At 37.6% G+C, this 16,715-nt stretch overlaps 1 protein-coding gene across 3 annotated transcripts in view; it reads right to left on the minus strand.

The window, feature by feature from the left end:
- PDXDC1 (pyridoxal dependent decarboxylase domain containing 1) overlaps nucleotides 1-16,715 on the minus strand; it is a 56,316-nt gene that overhangs the window by 35,465 nt on the left and 4,136 nt on the right. For 2 of the 3 annotated variants that reach the window (XM_082361205.1, XM_082361206.1), the window contains exons 2-4: nucleotides 2,124-2,200; nucleotides 1,510-1,583; nucleotides 939-1,004 (exon numbers count right to left, since the gene is read on the minus strand). In XM_082361205.1, coding sequence (XP_082217331.1) covers nucleotides 939-1,004; nucleotides 1,510-1,583; nucleotides 2,124-2,189 — 206 coding nt within the window. In that variant the 5' untranslated portion in view covers nucleotides 2,190-2,200. The remainder of the gene's footprint in view (nucleotides 1-938; nucleotides 1,005-1,509; nucleotides 1,584-2,123; nucleotides 2,201-16,715) is intronic. The other variant, XM_082361207.1, reaches the window with a different exon arrangement.

Genomic DNA, 16,715 nt, shown 5'->3' on the forward strand with positions numbered 1-16,715 from the left:
CGCCACAACTACTGAGGCTGTGCTCTAGAGCCCGTGAGCCACAGCTACTGAAGCCTGTGCGCCTAGAGCCCATGCTCTGCAACAAGAGAAGCCACCGCAATGAGAAGCCTGCGCACCGCAACGAAGAGTAGCCCCTGCTTACTGCAACTAGAAAAAGCCCATGTGCAGCAATGAAGACCCAACGCAGCCAAAAAAAAAATCAGTATCTGGGTGTGTTAGATGTGACATTTATTGGCACACTGGGATCCTTCCTCTATACTATTCTTTTGCAACATACTTATTGTACATATTTATATTCAGGTCAAAGGACAACTTAAGAGGGTTGTACTATTTACCTACGTACAGTTTCCTGGTTATAAAAAAAATAATAAGTTTGTCTGAGGGAAACTGGGCCGGGACTTTAACTCCAGATTGAGTGCTAACATCCTGTGAAAATGTTAGTTGGATAACTACTTATTTTTCTGACCTCTTCCCTGCTAGCTCAAGTCACAAACACTTGACAGATTTGCTTTAGTTGCCAAAAAATAAACCACTCTGCTAATAAATTAGAGTTGACGTTTTCCTTTCATTTACTATATAATAAAGTGATAAATCTTATCAAGTTAAAATAACTCTCACAATAAAGCTCAGTCTACCAAATAGATTACTGGTTTCAAGGATGAACCAAGTGTGATAGTTGAGTTATAATTATGAGTTTGCATATCACTTTTGAGTTAAGAGGTTGTGTTAAACTCTGAACAGGAAAGGGGGAGAAACAGTAGGTTTAGCGTTATCACCAACCAACCAATGGCATTTCAGTTTTCTGATGTTACACTGCATATAACTCTCAATTTGCTTTGTGCTCATTAAAACTAAAATTGTAAGTTAGTGATGGTAAAATCTTGGTTTAAAGAAAGTGTACACCGTAAGTAAAGGTACTTATCTTCATTGCCACCTACCTGCCTTGCAGTGGCCCTGGAATATCCCCTGATAGGAGCTTCTTTCCATTTTCCTCCTCTGTTCTTCTAATTTAAAGAAAATAAAAAACTGTTAACCTTGTAACATTTGAGCAGGAACATGTGATAATGTTGCTCACAACCTCTTAGTAACTGATGTCAGATTTGAAACACACACCTCGCCTTCTCATCCCAGCCCCCAGGCTGGGGTAGGGTTTAGTTTCAGGAAAATAATATTAAAAGTATAATAATACTTCAACCCATTTCTTGGTTAGTTGATGCCGTATATGACCTGAATATACAGTAAGAAGTATTTATAGATTCAAGTCAATATATTAAATAAATGAAACTCTTAATAGGCAGAACTGAAAATTGTAAGTCCTGCCCCTTAATTTCAAAATCCTTTAATTACAAAGCACCTTATACCCAAGACAAATACCAGTTTTAAAGTCAGCTGAAGCTAAGTGTGACGTTCTGAAACCAAGAGGTGTCTTTAACAGAAGGAAACAAGTGCCGCCAGTTTCACAGCAGGTTGAACACATTTAATGGGGTCACTTCTGTTCCACAGGCTCACCTCTGACTGTCCTCTAGCATCTTCATGGCCTCCTTCAAGTTTTTTCCCATTTCAGCTAGAGTAGGGTCTGCTATCTGAGAAACAAATTTTCAAAAGGTTAAACTTTAACAACCCTCTATTACTTCTGCAACATAATTCATCCAGAAAAACTAAATGCAAGTCCATTTTCTTCTGGATTTATTATAAAATACCTGGATTATTAAAGAACATGTTTGATTTTAAAATTCCAACAGTACAAAGGTATAACATAAAAAAGTCCCACTCCCCAGGGGAGGCCACTTTGAAGTTTGACATGTGTCTCTCCAAAGTTTCACTTTGCTCATATGCACCTCTCCAAATTGCTTTTTTCTACTTTATAGTGAATATGGTTCCATGTCAGCAGGTCCACTTCATTCTTCTTAGTGGTTACACCTTTTTGCATCTGATGGATGTATTATAATTTATTGAACCAGTCCTGAATTAATGGACCCTTAGGTTATTCCAGTTTTTCACTATTAGAAGCAAGGTCCAGAAAAGTATGTATAGTATACTATTCATTTTACTGTTGTAGTAGGCTGAAAAATAGCCCCCCAAAAGATATTCACATCCTAATCCCTGGAATTTGTGAACATTACCTTATGCGACAAAGTCCTTGCAGAAGTGATTAAGGATCTTGAGATGGCACGATTACCCTGAATCATCCAGGTGAGCCCTAAATTCAATCACATGTATCCACATGAGAGAATTGGAGGGAGACCACACAGAGAGAGAAGACTATGTGAAGACAGAGCAGAGAGAGATTTGAAGATGTTGGCCTTGAAACTGGAGCGATGGAGCCACCAAACAGGGAAGGATGGCTGGCAAGCAGCATAAGCCAGAACAAGAAAGGAAGGGACACTCCCCGTGAGCCTCTGGAGGGAGCGCAGCCCTGCCAGCCCTTGATTTCAGCCCCGCGACAGTGATTTCAAACTTCTGGCCTCCAGGACTGAGAGAGAATGTATTTCTGTTGTTCTAAGCCACCCAGTTTGTGCTCATTTGTTACAGCAGCCCCAGGAAACTAATACGCTCAAAGATCTGCAAGTGCTTCTAAAAACTCTGGGACACTTACACAAGCTAGTAATAGTGATTGCCTCCAAAGAATGGCTACAGGGGTCAGAGGGAGTCTTTTTAGTTCATATCTTTTTGTTCCTTTTGGATTTTAGTACCACGTGTACATCTACCTCCCATTCGAAACATAAACAAAACAAATTTTTAAAAATTCTTGCAGAATTGAAACACTCATTTTCCTTTCTTTCCTCTTGCATCTCCGTAAAAATTTTGAGAGAGACAATCTTGTTGCCTTGAATCTCTATATAGTATGAATTGGGTTATAAACAATCACAGAAGCTCTCTTTTGTCTCCCCTTACTCTTCAAATACACTTCAAGTGTATTTATCTGCTTTTCTCTTCATATTGTCTCTTGTACCTTGTAATAGTTTATACAATGTAGATGTGCAGTGAGTGTATATTACCTTTAGTACTGTGTTACCTCCTCAAAATTGTTTTTTTTTTTAAAGAAATTCTACTGTTTATCAATGTAAGTATCAGAAAATATTAATTCTAGAAGGGACCTTAGGGGTCTAGTCCAGGGATTTCCCACCTGTGTTCTTCTCAGCCTTAAGACTCCTGGAAAGAACTTTGAGGAGAAAGGGTTGGGTAGCCAGTTGGAGCTGCTACCTCTCTGCTCCGCCTTAAGGAGATCAGCTGTTTTTAACAATAGGGTTTTGAGTAAAGTTTCACTTGTAAAAAGTTTCATTAAAAAGAAGAAAAAAAAGTATAAGCATGAAAACCTCTGATTCTGGTATAACATTTTAGAGGAGAGGAAACTAAGACTTAGAGAGGTACACTGACTTGCCTAGGCTCATGGAACTAATAAATGACAGAGAGGTGCCAGAACCCTGGCTTCCTGATTTGTTTCTGTCTCTTTCTATTACATCACACTGATTCTACAAGAGATTAGAAAATAATCACATAGCCACATCCGATCTGATTTTTACACTAGAGAAAAAAAAAATTAAAAAACCCAGGTGTTTCCAATAAAAATCACGATTTAAATGTAAGCACCAGATGGGTTAGAGAGTAATCTAAAAGGGTCTCCCTGCTCTCCCTTAACAATTCAGGGTAGGATGAGGAACAGATAATGGTCAAGAGAACTGCTCTTGCTCCTCAGTCTGCTGGTCATGGTCCTTACCACCCTCATCTCCTGTGACACATCAATCCCTGATCATCTGGCCAAATGAAAAGATAAACAGTTTGCTTGATCAATTACACCTCCATGTTTCATGCTTATAACATCTGCCCCATCTGAAATGTCCTTGTACCTTTTATCCACCTCTACCTACCTATTAAATCACAATTCACTACTTCCAAGAAACCCCTATGGATAAAACCATTTTTACATGTTCACATCCCCCCTAATGATATCAATACCATTTGTTCCTAAACTAAAAATCTGGACTCACTGCCTGACAAATGATTGTATTTATGGGGACAACAGGACGGAAGGCTTGTAACTGGGGCCATTCTAATATGCAACTGCCATTCATCCTCACGATTCTTTACATCCTTTACTGTGAATTGTTTTATAGATGATCTTTCCAGTATAGGTATTCTCCCCAATTAGATTATATGCTTTTTGAAAGAAGCCATTCAGACTCCTACTAATTTTGACTTATCTTATAGGACCAAGAATCTAAAGTCAGCTTGATTCTTGGGTTGTCATTATTACCTCTGAAACCCCTTAGGAAGGCATGGCATATTGGATATCAACATACTGGCTCTAAGTTCAACACGGCTAACTTCTCCTGTAAGATTGAACAGATTTTTCAGTTAAGAATAGACAAAATAGATTCACAGAAAGATAGACAAGATGAAAAGGCAGAGGGCTATATACCAGATGAAGGAACAAGATAAAACCCCAGAAAAACAATGAAATGAAGTGGAGATAGGCAACCTTCCAGAAAAAGAATTCAGAATAATGATAGTGAAGATGATCCAGGACCTCGGAATAAGAATGGAGGCAAAGATCAAGAAGATGCAAGAAATGTTTAACAAAGACCTAGAAGAATTAAAGAACAAACAAACAGAGATGAACAATACAATAACTGAAATGAAAACTACACTAGAAGGAATCAATAGCAGAATAACAGAGGCAGAAGAACGGATAAGTGACCTGGAAGACAGAATGGTAGAATTCACTGCTGCGGAACAGACTAAAGAAAAAAGAATGAAAAGAAATGAAGACAGCCTAAGAGACCTCTGGGACAACATTAAACGCAACAACATTCGCATTATAGGGGTCCGAGAAGGAGAAGAGAGAGGGAAAGGACCAGAGAAAATATTTGAAGAGATCATAGTCGAAAACTTCCCTAACATGGGAAAGGAAATAGCCACCCAAGTCCAGGAAGCACAGAGAGTCCCATACAGGATAAACCCAAGGAGAAACACGCCGAGACACATAGTAATCAAATTGGCAAAAATTAAAGACAAAGAAAAATTATTGAAAGCAGCAAGGGAAAAACGACAAATAACATACAAGGGAACTCCCATGAGGTTAACAGCTGATTTCTCAGCAGAAACTCTACAAGCCAGAAGGGAGTGGCATGATATACTTAAAGTGATGAAAGGGAAGAACCTACAACCAAGATTACTCTACCCGGCAAGGATCTCATTCAGATTTGATGGAGAAATCAAAAGCTTTACAGACAAGCAAAAGCTGAGAGAATTCAGCACCACCCAACCAGCTCTACAACAAATGCTAAAGGAACTTCTCTAAGTGGGAAACACAAGAGAAGAAAAGGACCTACAAAAACAAACCCAAAACAATTAAGAAAATGGTCATAGGAACATACATATAGATAATTACCTTAAACGTGAATGGATTAAATGCTCCAACCAAAAAACACAGGCTTGCTGAATAGATACAAAAACAAAACCCATATATGTGCTGTCTACAAGAGACCCACTTCAGACCTAGGGACACATACAGACTGAAAGTGAGGGGATGGAAAAAGATATTCCATGCAAATGGAAATCAAAAGAAAGCTGGAGTAGCTATACTCATATCAGATAAAATAGACTTTAAAATAAAGAATGTTACAAGAGACAAGGAAGGGCACTACATAATGATCAAGGGATCAATCCAAGAAGAAGATATAACAAGTATAAATATATATGCACCCAACATAGGAGCACCTCAATACATAAGGCAACTGCTAACAGCTATAAAAGAGGAAATCAACAGTAACACAATAATAGTGGGGGACTTTAACACCTCACTTACACCAATGGACAGATCATCCAAAATGAAAATAAATAAGGAAACACAAGCTTTAAATGACACAATAGACCAGATAGATTTAATTGATATTTATAGGACATTCCATCCAAAAACAGCAGATTACACTTTCTTCTCAAGTACGCAAGGAACATTCTCCAGGATAGATCACATCTTGGGTCACAAATCAAGCCTCAGTAAATTTAAGAAAATTGAAATCATATCAAGCATCTTTTCTGACTACAACGCTATGAGATTAAAAATGAATCACAGGGAAAAAAATGTAAAAAACACAAACACATGGAGGCTAAACAATACGTTACTAAATAACCAAGAGATCACTGAAGAAATCAAAGAGGAAATCAAAAAATACCTAGAGACAAATGACAATGAAAACACGATGATTCAAAACCTATGGGATGCAGCAAAAGCAGTTCTAAGAGGGAAGTTTATAGCTATACAAGCCTACCTAAAGAAACAAGAAAAATCTCAAGTAAACAATCTAACCTTACACCTAAAGGAACTAGAGAAAGAAGAACAAACAAAACCCAAAGTTAGAAGGAAAGAAATCATAAAGATCAGAGCAGAAATAAATGAAATAGAAACAAAGAAAACAATAGCAAAGATCAATAAAACTAAAAGCTGGTTCTTTGAGAAGATAAACAAAATCGATAAGCCATTAGCCAGACTCATCAAGAAAAAGAGGGAGAGGACTCAAATCAATAAAATTAGAAATGAAAAAGGAGAAGTTACAACAGACACCACAGAAATACAAAGCATCCTAAGAGACTACTACAAGCAACTCTATGCCAATAAAATGCACCACCTGGAAGAAATGGACAAATTCTTAGACAGGTATAACCTTCCAAGACTGAACCAGGAAGAAACAAAATATGAACAGACCAATCACAAGTAACGAAATTGAAACTGTGATTAAAAATCTTCCAACAAACAAAAGTCCAGGACCAGATGGCTTCACAGGTGAATTCTATCAAACATTTAGAGAAGAGCTAACACCTATCCTTCTCAAACTTCCAAAAAATTGCAGAGGAAGGAACACTCCCAAACTCATTCTATGAGGTCACCATCACCCTGATACCAAAACCACACAAAGATACTACAAAAAAAGAAAATTACAGACCAATATCACTGATGAACATAGATGCAAAAATCCTCAACAAAATACTAGCAAACAGAATCCAACACCACATTAAACGTATCATACACCACGATCAAGTGGGATTTATCCCAGGGATGCAAGGATTCTTCAATATATGCAAATCAATCAATGTGATACACCATATTAACAAATTGAAGAATAAAAACCATATGATCATCTCAATAGATGCAGAAAAAGCTTTTGACAAAATTCAACACCCATTTATGATAAAAACTCTCCAGAAAAGTGGGCATAGAGGGAACCTACCTCAACATAATAAAGGCCATATACGACAAACCCACAGCAAACATCATTCTCAATGGTGAAAAACTGAAAGCATTTCCTCTAAGATCAGGAACAAGACAAGGATGTCCACTCTCACCACTATTATTCAACATAGTTTTGGAAGTCCTAGCCACGGCAATCAGAGAAGAAAAAGAAATAAAAGGAATACAAATTGGAAAAGAAGAAGTAAAACTGTTACTGTTTGCAGATCACACGATACTACACATAGAGAATCCTAAAAATGCCACCAGAAAACTACTAGAGCTAATCAATGAATTTGGTAAAGTTGCAGGATACAAAATTAATGCACAGAAATCTCTTGCATTCCTATATACTAATGGTGAAAAATCTGAAAGAGAAATTAAGGAAACATTCCCATTTACCATTACAACAAAAAGAATAAAATACCTAGGAATAAACCTCCCTAGGGAGACAAAAGACCTGTATGCAGAAAACTATAAGACACTGATGAAAGAAATTAAAGATGATACCAACAGATGGAGAGATACACCACGTTCTTGGATTGGAAGAATCAATATTGTGAAAATGACTATACTACCCAAAGCAATCTACAGATTCAATGCAATCCCTATCAAACTACCAATGGCATTTTTTACAGAACTAGAACAAAAAATCTTAAAATTTGTATGGAGACACAAAAGACCCTGAATAGCCAAAGCAGTCTTGAGGAAAAAAACGGAGCTGGAGGAATCAGACTCCCTGAGCTACAGTAATCAAGACAATATGGTACTGGCACAAAAACAGAAACACAGATCAGTGGAACAAGACAGAAAGCCCAGAGATAAACCCACGCACCTATGGTCAACTAATCTATGACAAAGGAGGCAAAGATATACAATGGAGAAAACACAGCATCTTCAACAAGTGGTGCTGGGAAAACTGGACAGCTACATGTAAAAGAATGAAATTAGAACACTCCCTAACACCATACACAAAAATAAACTCAAAATGGATTAGAGACATAAATGTAAGACCGGACACTATAAAACTCTTAGAGGAAAACATAGGAAGAACACTCTTTGACATAAATCACAGCAAGATCTTTTTTGATCCACCTCCTAGAGTAATGGAAATAAAAACAAAAATAAACAAATGGAACCTAATGAAACTTCAAAGCTTTTGCACAGCAAAGGAAACTATAAACAAGACGAAAAGACAATCCTCAGAATGGGAGAAAATATTTGCAAACGAATCAATGGACAAAGGATTAATCTCCAAAATATATAAACAGCTCACTCAGCTCAATATTAAAGAAACAAACAACCCAATCCAAAAATGGGCAGAAGACCTAAATAGACATTTCTCCAAAGAAGACATACAGATGGCCAAGAAGCACATGAAAAGATGCTCAACATCACTAATTATTAGAGAAATGCAAATCAAAACTACAATGAGGTATCACCTCACACCAGTTAGAATGGGCATCATCAGAAAATCTACAAACAACAAATGCTGAAGAGGGTGTGGAGAAAAGGGAACCCTCTTGCACTGTTGGTGGGAATGTAAACTGATACAGCCACTATGGAGAACAGCAGGGAGGTTCCTTAAAAAACTAAAAATAGATTTACCATATGATCCAGCAATCCCACTACTGGGCGTATACCCAGAGAAAACCATAATTCAAAAAGACACATGCACCCCAACGTTCATTGCAGCACTATTTACAATAGCCAGGTCATGGAAGCAACCTAAATGCCCATCAACAGACGAATGGATAAAGAAGTTGTGGTACATATATACAATGGAATATTACTCAGCCATAAAAAGGAACGAAACTGAGTCATTTGTTGAGACGTGGATGGATCTAGAGACTGTCATACAGAGTGAAGTCAGAAAGAGAAAAACAAATATCGTATATTAACGCATGTATGTGGAACCTAGAAAAATGGTACAGATGAGACGGTTTGCAGGGCAGAAGTTGAGACACAGATGTAGAGAACAGACATATGGACACCAAGGGGGGAAAACTGCGGTGGGATGGGGATGGTGGTGTGCTGAATTGGGCGATTGGGATTGACATGTATACACTGATGTGTATAAAATTGATGACTAATAAGAACCTGCAGTACAAAAAAAAAAAAAGAATAGACAAAATAGTTGCCTTAGTTTAGAAGCCACTTCATATGACAATACTTATTTTTAAACACCAGAATCACATGTGATGACAAGATGTTTACACTGAAAGAGGCAAGAGGGAAGTGCAGCGTCACATTTCTCCATCCGAGTCTCTCGAGAGAGAGCAAGCACACACTCATTGAATGGAAAGGCTGACATTTAAATTGTTCTTGCTCCTACTCTCTTGTAGGGAGTGAAGTGGGGACGGTGGGGAGTGGGTAGCGGGTGGGTAGGGAAAATAGCACTTTTAGTTAAATTTGAATCAATTAAATGTGAATATGACGTAGACCCTCATGTGCTTGTGTTAACGGGATAATCCAAAGTATAAATGTTATCCAGTTGCAAGATATTAGGCCTTAAGTCAAGAAATGCTCTAAGAAAAATATTTATAAATTGGTTCCTTAAACCATGCCTCCATAAGCTTCTACTAAGGGCAGCAACTACTTTCTTATTCACATTTCGTATCCTCAGTACCTGTTACAGTGCCAGAGTACTTGTGTGATAAATGTTAATAAATAACAGCAGGGCAACAGCCAGACACAAACCAAAATGAGTGAAGAATTAAGTTGAATAAAGATGTCCATTATTCGGTATTTAGAAGGAGGCTGTTTTACAATATTGAGGGAAGAAAAAAAAATAGTATTCTATGCCAGGTTCCCAGAAGAATGTCATATTTTTTCAACCCTTAGCATCTAACACAGGCACAGAAAAAGGGCTCAATAAGATTTGTGATCCTTAAGAATTACTAACACTTCCTGAGTTGCTTGCTATATTCAAGCATCATCTAATTAACACCTTTACATGCATTACTTCCTGGCTAACCCAAAGGCACAGAGTTAGTATGCTTTGGAGCCAGAATTTAAAACAAGGTCTGTACTACTCTAGAACCAGTGCTCTTGACCACTAGGCAATACTGCTCCTCAATTTCATCAAAAAAGTAAACAAAGCAACTCACACTTTGAAAAAGCTCTTGTCTCAAGAACCATAATTAGAGCTAAGTAAGCTCTCATTTTAAGGATAATCCTTGGAACTTCCCTGGTGGCGCAGTGGTTAAGAATCCGCCTGCCCACGCAGGGGACACGGGTTTGAGCCCTGGTCCGGGAAGATCCCACATGCCGTGGAGCAACTAAGTCCATGCACCACAACTACTGAACCTGCGCTCTAGAGCCTGCGAGCCACAACTACTGAGCCCGCGTGCCACAGCTACTGAAGCCCACGTGTGTGCCTAGAGCCCATGCTCCACAACAAGAAAAGCCACCGCGATGAGAAGCCTGCGCACCGCAACAAAGAGTAGCCCCCGCTTGCCACAACTAGAGAAAGTCTATGCAGCAACGAAGACCCAACGCAGCCAAAAATAAAATAACTTAATTAATTAAAAAACAAATAAAGATAATCCTTGCTTGATTGATGTTTTCACCTAGATAAAGTTAGTATATCAGAAGACTCTCCCTATAGGTAAAATTTCTATTCTGCAACAGCCCCAACCATAAACTTATCACCCAAACCCAGGGCATTTTTAAGAGTGCAAGGCAATACTATTAATAATTAAGTCAGGACAACAGGTACAAACTGGGACAGTCCTGGGCAAACCAGGATGTACAGTTACCCTAGCATTTACTACAATGTTTACTTCATATCTTAAACCAGTATTCCACCTAGCGAAGGCCATGCAAATGTTTGCAGTGGTGGCTGTTTATGAGTTATAAGGTAAAATGAAAGACGACATATAATTTGAAAGGAGTGCACCGCAGTGCAAGTACTGCCCACGGCACTTGTCTCAATGCTCAAGATCACACAGTATTGCTACAAGAGACTTCTTTTCCTACCTATAAATATACCTGAGTACATTTTCCCTCATTCAAATCTTTTTTCTTTTAATTTTTATTTTTGGCTGCGTTGGGTCTTCATTGTGGTGCGCAGGCTTCTCATTGCGGTGGCTTCTCTTGTTGCGGAGCGGACTCCTAACCACTGCACCACCAGGGAAGTCCCCCTCATTTAAATCTTGAGTACAGTGACCTGATTAAAAATCTGGGGCCTAGGGGACTTCCCTGGTGGTGCAGTGGTTAAGAATCTGCCTGCCAATGCAGGGGACACGGGTTCGAGCCCTGGTCCGGAAAGATCCCACATGCCACGGAGCAACTGAGCCCGTGTGCCACAACTACTGAGCCTGCACTCTAGAGCCTGTGAGCCACAACTACTGAGCCCACGTGCCACAACTACTGAAGCCTGTGCACCTATGGAGTGTGTATATCCACAGGTTCACTTTCTAATTACAAAACTACCACATGTTCACTACTGAAGATTCAGAAACCATTATTAGACTGTTAGTCATTAGATTTCAAATTTGTAAATTATATTTCAGCTATGTCGATTCTGTGTAATGAAGTGGATTCAGTATTTTTGCTTCAATTACGTCTAACATAGATGCATGGCATGGCTTAAAGCAAGTTCAAAACTCCTAAGGAGAACCATTCAATTGTTCATATGATAACTGTCACAGAACTAGACAGCTCATTTTGTAAAACAAGCCCCGCCATTCATCCTTTTATAAGCATCTTTTCAACAATCATTTTTATACTAGTTGATTTCCATCACTTTCAGTGTGGGATATTAAATATTAAATATTAAAATATCCTGCCACTATCAGAAGAAGAAATAGTATATACGTAATGTTAAAATATCATTAAAATTCTCACAATTTAAATGTTGGAGGAAAAAAGTTGAAAGTCAAATGCAAAATAAAATAGTAAAGGAGGTCAGGAAGTAATTCTCTATTTTTCAAGCTAGTAGGAAATTATAAATTTATTTGGAATAAGGCAACATGGGTTAATGAAAAAAATCACTTATTTTTGCTTTTGGCTAGAATTATATCAACTTAGTTATGAGGTAACACTGGTACTATTCTTACCGGTATTATTCGGAACACACTATATTTATCATTTTATTCTACTTCATTAAAAAAAAAAACTGCTGGTCATGACCTGCTAAATTGATTTGACATCTCATATATAGGATGTAACCTGCAGTTTGGGGGGGGAAAACCCGCACTATTTTAATGGATGTTATTGAAAATTAACATCCAGTTATTAGTAATGGAATAAACAATCATTTGTTAATAAAGTTTATTAACTGAGAAGTTGTTTATAATAACCTTTCAAAAGTGGAAACTACAACAGAAGAATAATAAAATCTTAGGGCCTAAGATTTGGGAACTACTGCTCTCCAGTCACTTAAAATTTTCTCAGCTTTCAAATGCTTAATCAAGCTCTTGTATACATTTTCTTAAGTTAAACCAGCCTACCAAAGTGTGACCAAAAACTATATGATTTACTTTCACATGAATTAGGGAAAAAATAATACCTTAAACCCTGAATTCATAAACATTACTGTTTAGCACAAATCTAAGTTTAAAAAAAAAGGGCTGTAGTGACAGAAAGCAGATCTGGGATCCACTTGCAAAGGGGCACAAGGGAACTTTTTAGGGAGATGGAAATGTTCCATATCTTGATTATGCTGGTGGTTATATGACTATACACAACTGCCAAAACTCAAACTGTATAATTAAAGTGCATATTTTTATTGTATATAAATTGTTCCTCAATTTTAAAGAAGGAGGTCGAATTGATTTAGTCGACTGAAAAGAAATATTAAGCAGTTACAAGTGGTAACTGCTGTGACAAAATTCACTAAGATGGTATATGAATAACTGTTATCTATTTGAAAAACGCAGAGCTAAACATTTAAAAAGAAGCAACGTCCAGAAAAGGGGAAGTTTAAATAGTAATTTTAAAATATATAAATCACAACATTCATTAATAATAGAAGTATACAATACCATGTTTCAATAAACTTTTTTCAGGGGAGGAATGTTCATTTTGGGGGGTTCTAGGACTATTGACAGAAGAAAAACTAAAGCATGTGAGAATACCAGCTGATCGTACCAGATAGAAGGGCTTGATGTTAACAAATGCTAGTTTCCAACATCTGCATTAGACTTACAAAAAAAAAAATCACTACACAGAAATTACCACAACACTATAAATCAACTATACTTCAATAAAAAACAAATCACTACCTTTCTTCAACTGATCAACGTGATCAGATAAAGCTCTGAATTGATGTTTCTAACATTTCACCTACTCTTTTGCCTTCCACAGCTTTCTAAGCAAGGTTAATCCTGGATAGTGATAAGCATGCAAGTATCAACTCTCCAAAAACCATATATTTTCCTCCCAGGTGAAAACGCAAAGAATGCCTGCTGTCTAGCACTAAACAAGTGCCCCAAATACTACACATCTCAGAGAAGCAATAAGAACAGCAGCAGCTGCTTCAGGAACACAGCTGTTCCTTACGGGTCAACAACGAGAGAAAATGTAGGGATTCTCCAAGGTAATAATAGCACCTTGCAAACCTGACTTACTCACTGGAGCCTCAATTTCTACATCTGTAAATACTTTTGTGTAGTTCCAACAGAAAAGTATTTAATTAAGAACAAGGCACTTTCGTCTATGTTTGTCTTTTAAGAATTGGATACTCTTGGAAAATCTTATTTTTAACTATGCTTGAGTGTGTACTTTACGCTTGAGTGTGTGAGAACATGAAGACATACTGTACTTATTGGCTCATTAAGCATAATATTTTAGTTGAAAAGGGATTTGCAAATATTGCATGAGGTGTCAGTATTTAAACTTACAAATCCCTCATGAAAAGAGGCAAAAAACAACATATAGGGAAAAAAAGGGGCAAAAATATACAAAAGAGCGGGGAAAATCTGGTAGCAATAAGGAGGCAGCAAAGTTAGTAACACCAGATCAAACCTGGCATCAGTAGAAGTACACAGGGACTTCCCTGGTGGCACAGTGGTTAAGAATCCGCCTGCCAATGCAGGGGACACGGGTTCGAGCCCTGGTCCTGGAAAATCCCACATGCTGCGGAGCAACTAAGCCCGTGTGCCACAATTACTGAGCCTGCGTGCCACAACTACTGAGCCTGCGTGCCACAACTACTGAAGCCCTCGCGCCTAGGGCCCGTGCTCCACAACAAGAGAAGTCACCGCAATGAGAAGTCCATGCACCGCAACCAAGAATAGCCCCTCCTCACCACAACTAGAGAAAGCCTGCGTGCAGCAATGAAGACCCAACACAGCCAAAAATAAATAAATAAATAAAACAGTTAAAAAAAAAAAAAATAGAAGTACACAGAAGGAAAAAAGGGGCATTCAATTTACTTGCCTTAAGATACATGATGGGAAGGCCAGAGATCAAAGTCTAAATTTCAAAAAATGTATTCCAAGAGAATCAATTCACTTAGACATTTTATTTTATTTTTTATTTTTTAAATTTTTATTGGAGTATAGTTGATTTACAATGTTGCATTAGTTTCAGGTGTACAGCAAAGTGAATCAGCTATACATATACATATATCCACTCTTTTTAAAATTCTTTTCCCATATAGGCCATTACAGAGTATTGAGTAGAGTTCCCTGTGCCATACAGTAAAGTCCTTATTAGTTATCTATTTTACATATAGTTCATTCAGACATTTTATTATGAGTGTTTGCCGACAACTACACGGATGGAAAAATACCACAACAGGCAAGCTCTATTTCTAAGAAGTTTACTAGTTTATCTGGAATCACATACTTATTCTGGAACAAAAAGAAAATTGCTTAAAGCAAAACATACTATAGTCACTGGAAAAAATAAGTCACTAAGATATGCTTCTTAAAGAAGGTGTTTCCTAGGATTTGTTGGGGGATCAATTCAGAAAGATAAAGATATCCATTACCCTTATCAATATCATTATTTTCAAAACTGAATTGGAATTATGCAGGTTTAATGTTGCCAACCTTATCTTAAAAATAATAATTCTAAAGAAAGGAACCCATCAATTCCTTCCTTCTATGTATCTTCAGACCTTTACTGTTGTAAAACTGTAAACTGTGTGAAACTGCCAACATCCAGATATTTCTAGGGGACAAAAACAGCGATTTCATATGACTGCACCCAATACAATGTCCAGTCTAATAAGTAATTCAGTCTCACTAGGCTCCTGAAAATCTCATTGTAGCAAGATGTTCAATGTCCCTGAGTTCCACCTTCAAATTGAAGGCTTTACTTTGCTGTTTGTTTTTCTGCGCATAGGAAAAAGATCTCAGAAAGGTTTACTTTGCCCTCAGTCATTTGAAACTCAGAATGCCTTTTCCACAGGCACTAGGGGAAAAAAAAGTGGACAGGGCCCCAGGCTGGGCCTCAAGGACTAACTAACCTTAAGGCAGCTAAACACTTAGCATTTGCCACAAAAAACAAAAACTACTGCAATAGTAACAGAAATTAAATAAACAAAATATTAAACTCAAAATAGTTTTATGGCCCTTGACTATTGTTTGGAGAGAATGGATTTAATTTAAGCTAGATAAATTAAATTTCTGAAAGGAATTTTTAAACATTTTCAAAGTGACTGGAGGCATATTTTCTCTATCTAACTTTAAAAGGTAAAATGGCTTCCTTTCTCTTATGTTCTACCAGCAATAACATTAGGCACAAACATATTATAAAGTAAAAATCTACATTATATTTACATTTAAAACAAACCTAGAAAAGCCATGATTCTGAACTAAATATTCTACCTAAAGAATCTCTTCCACATACTCTTTCCTGGTCACTCACTCGATGCCCTTTGTTTCTTAATTCCTGGGATTCTTTTTACCCTTCTTTGCTATACAAGGCTTTGCCTAAACTTGTATGCCCCTTACTATAATGTAACCTCTCCCAGGGATCATGTCTTATTCACCTTGTGTCTCTCTCAGCACTCAGCACTGGGCTTTGACCATAGTTGGCCAGCAATAAAAAATTTAAGTAAAAACAGGTTTCTGCTTCGGGTGAAAACAGATGACTTTAAGCTCAAGCAACTGCTATCTATAATTATAACTTATAATTCTAGATAAGGTGGAACACACAAGACTGGGGACCACCAACAGCTCTGCTAACTACAGCTGAAATTTTGAATAAATCGAGAACCACCAACGCCATAAATTTTTAGGATCAGGAACTTTGTACTTCATTTTCCCTGACACCCAGCATTTGATAATCATTTACTGCCTTAGGCACCATGCACCTGTATGCAAAACCCTCAATCATGATGATATAGAGATCAGCTTTAAATGAATGGTAACATTATAGGCTATCATATCCTCACGGAAGTCCTTCTATTCTAGGTAAGAGAGGGATCTACAAAGGCTTATCACAGAAACTGGTCATTTCAAGCTTGGCTAGTAGGGGTTCTTTTCATGAGCTTTTTAAGTAAAGAGCAGGAACAGAAATTCTGGTCGTC

Source organism: Balaenoptera borealis (assembly GCF_965194805.1).
Source record: "Balaenoptera borealis genome assembly, chromosome: 16".
Lineage (NCBI taxonomy): Eukaryota > Metazoa > Chordata > Mammalia > Artiodactyla > Balaenopteridae > Balaenoptera > Balaenoptera borealis.